At 29.3% G+C, this 2,894-nt stretch overlaps 1 protein-coding gene across 2 annotated transcripts; it reads right to left on the reverse strand.

Moving 5' to 3' along the window:
• Positions 1 to 94: 94 nt before the first annotated feature.
• LOC128882486 (uncharacterized) lies at positions 95 to 2,496 on the reverse strand. Of its 2 annotated transcripts, none has more exons than XM_054134089.1 (9): positions 2,142 to 2,496; positions 1,197 to 2,030; positions 1,047 to 1,118; positions 941 to 990; positions 796 to 893; positions 508 to 741; positions 432 to 458; positions 219 to 357; positions 95 to 154 (listed from the first exon to the last, which is right to left on the reverse strand). In XM_054134089.1, exons 1-9 carry the CDS (start codon positions 2,244 to 2,246, stop codon positions 142 to 144), a joined length of 1,572 nt encoding a protein of 523 aa, XP_053990064.1. In that variant the 5' UTR covers positions 2,247 to 2,496; the 3' UTR covers positions 95 to 141. The 2 variants fall into 2 exon arrangements, with proteins under 2 accessions (XP_053990064.1, XP_053990063.1); XM_054134088.1 differs by having other exon boundaries at positions 432 to 464; positions 2,142 to 2,493.
• Positions 2,497 to 2,894: the final 398 nt, after the last annotated feature.

Genomic DNA, 2,894 nt, shown 5'->3' on the forward strand with positions numbered 1-2,894 from the left:
AATTATGTTTCAAATGTAATTTTGATACTTTTGTGTGGTTAAAAATTGATCAAAACAAACATACTAGTATTAGCGTCTAGCTGCCTGCAACAACTTTGCATTACAGGGTAGTTTAAAAGTATTCTTGGAAGTTAAATTTCTCTAGTCAGAAACGCTTTTAAAGACACAATTTTTTTTTATACTGCAAAGCAACAATTTTCTTAAAATCATACATCTACCTGGCTTTTTTCAACTGAAATTCTTTTAACTCTTTAATTAAAGCTTCACGATGAGGGGATACAATACCTATTTTTCCCGTATTCTTCAATCTTGAAAAAGTAGATTCGGTCTCGTCTGCCGCTTCAGCCGTTTTTAGGTCTAATATAGTTTTTAAAAAGAAAATTTTGATTGGTTAAAAAAAAATGTAAAAATGTGGTTACACCTAGGCTTACCAGAGGCTGGCTGCACACTTCTATCTTCTGATTCTAACAATAAAAATTATTGACAAGAGTTATTATTTAATTTTACTTGAATAGTCAGGGAGTGTGGAATCTAAATCATAGTAGAAAGTCGGTTTATGTGAGTCCTTTTTTATTGAGTTCAAAATGTTATTATGATTTTTCGGTTCATTTGGTTTTCCAACGTAATCGCGTATTCGTTGGAATAGTCCTTTATTCTCTAGATTATTTGAGGGCTGTGAAATTTCGGTTATCTGTTTGGGGTCTTTTGCAGAGATCAAGTTGCCGGATTTAGAAGAAAACTCTGATGAAAAAAAGTGTTTTTTTTTATAGTGTGTCAATTAATTGGTTAAACCACCAGATAAACCATTGGAAGAAGGACCAAAACTCGTTATATCACTTTCAGTGTAAGAATCCTTTTTTTTATTTAAAAAATCGGTCTTCGCATTATCTTCACTAAATAAAAAAAAACATTAGTAGTCATTTACTATTGATTAACTTACGTTTTTGTCTTCTTGTCAAAGACATCTTTTTTGAATTTTCTTTTTCCCAACTGATAAAATTATAATTAAAAGAACTACTGTTAAGTTAAATTACAATCTTTTTTACCGGCGATAACATAATTTTTTGTAGAATATTTACTTTTTTTGTATCTTTTTGATTGTCATTTGTTTTAAGTTTCTATAAAAAATGAAACATAGAAAGTTTGCAATAACAGTATTTGATGACATTAATTAGCGTATGGGATATTTAACTTACATCATAGTTTTTTTTGGCAGCTTCGCGTCTGACAAGTTCATCAGCAAAATCGAAAACACTTCTTTCTTTGTGATTTCGCAAAATTGAATACAGTTTAGAACGATAGCTTTTGCCAGACCGGATCAAATTCTCCATTATCTCTACTTTCTCTCTTACATTGCCCGTGGCTGTGTCTATGTAATCAAACGAAAAGTGAAGATCACGTGTAAGGATTTGGGAACAAGTTGATTTTGATTCCTTAATACTCTCTATATAGTTTTTAATAGGTGTTTTCATTTTTTCGTCAAAACAATTGTCTAACGAAAAAGACGTTCCACTACTTCTTGGTGCCCCTTCAATATTATTCACTGTTTTTCGAGACACAGGGTCAACCAACAAAAATACTGTTCCCATGAAACAAATCGTTGGTATAGGATACGCTATAATTTTTTTGTGACTATTTACAAACATAGTATTATCATTGTACATCTGCTTGAGAGCATGAAAATAAACGTCTTGGTCGTCCGTTGAAAAACTTTTTAATTTTTCAGAAAGACTGAACGCTTCACACATAACGTGATAAAAAACCAACGCTAAAACCATCCCAGGCTGCCCAGGAAGAATTAATGTATCTTCCGTCACTTGAGATAATTTATGATGCAACATAAAGTTTTGCCAAAATGCTTCTAATTTCTCTTTTTTTGGTGCGTAAAGTTTATCTGCGCTTAAGTATTCCAACTTCTGATTTGGCTGTATAGATCTGCCGTCTAAAGTTAATATATTAAAAGGTGATTTAGGGTTTCGTACGGAAGCGTCACTAAAATACATAGTCATTTTTTCTATTACCTCCTCTCCCTGCAACAAAAAATTATACGTAGTAAATACATCAGTGAGCACATAATGATTATATCGTTTCCAATTATTTACTCTTAACAAAAAATTAATTCGCATACTCTATTTTCTTACTTGAATAATTGACATCAATTCCTCATAATCTGCAAATACGTAGAAACTTTCCTTATTACAAATGCAGTTTAATAAAAATACAAGAAAGATAATTGAAAAATACATAGTTATAATGGTAATAATTTTATTATTTTAAAGTTTAGTTTTGTTAGAAAGTAAAGCTGAGTTATCGAGTAGATTTTAATTAAAAAAAATCGAAAATTAAGAACGCTTATTTTTTTTTGTTGAGGAAATATATCACAAGTCAAAATAAAAATTAATTTATAACTTTAAAAAAAAAAGTTTGTTTAAATGTTGTTAAGAAAATTAAAGATGTTATTTTGTAGTTTGGGCTTAAAGAAATATAAGGAATGAAAAAAAAGGTCAAGACCAATTATAACGAATACATGCGGTTTGCTTTTGTATACAAACCAAAATGAACAAATTTTTTTGTGGTGTTTAAAAGTTTTATTAAAAGATAACGGGTATTGAATCAAGTGATTTGCAATTTTAGATGCTTAACCGTTGTTAAAATTGTCTTTTACTATTTGAAAATAAGGAAAGTAAATACATGAAACGTATAGTCTAGGGTTTTAAGCCTTTAGATTTATTGTTGGCAAAAACATTATAACGCATAACTCATCCGCGCCACACTTTTCTCTTAGTTTTGAATTAATATTTAGGGGAAAAAAAAAAAAAAAAAAAATAATATATAAAAAAAAAAAAAAAAAAAATTTAAATAAAAAATCTTCTTAGTTTGTCAACTATCCGAGA

The sequence above is a fragment of the Hylaeus volcanicus genome, unplaced genomic scaffold, assembly GCF_026283585.1.
Source record: "Hylaeus volcanicus isolate JK05 unplaced genomic scaffold, UHH_iyHylVolc1.0_haploid 11943, whole genome shotgun sequence".
Classification (NCBI taxonomy): domain Eukaryota; kingdom Metazoa; phylum Arthropoda; class Insecta; order Hymenoptera; family Colletidae; genus Hylaeus; species Hylaeus volcanicus.

Excerpts from the sequence above, each read along its gene's own strand:
- LOC128882486 (XM_054134088.1), bottom strand. The coding sequence starts at position 2,246 with ATGTATTTTTCAATTATCTTTCTTGTATTTTTATTAAACTGCATTTGT. Across the intron at positions 2,031-2,141 it reads AATTGATGTCAATTATTCAA|GGAGAGGAGGTAATAGAAAA; the intron begins GTAAGAAAATAG and ends TTTTTGTTGCAG. Across the intron at positions 358-431 it reads AAGTGTGCAGCCAGCCTCTG|ACCTAAAAACGGCTGAAGCG; the intron begins GTAAGCCTAGGT and ends AAACTATATTAG.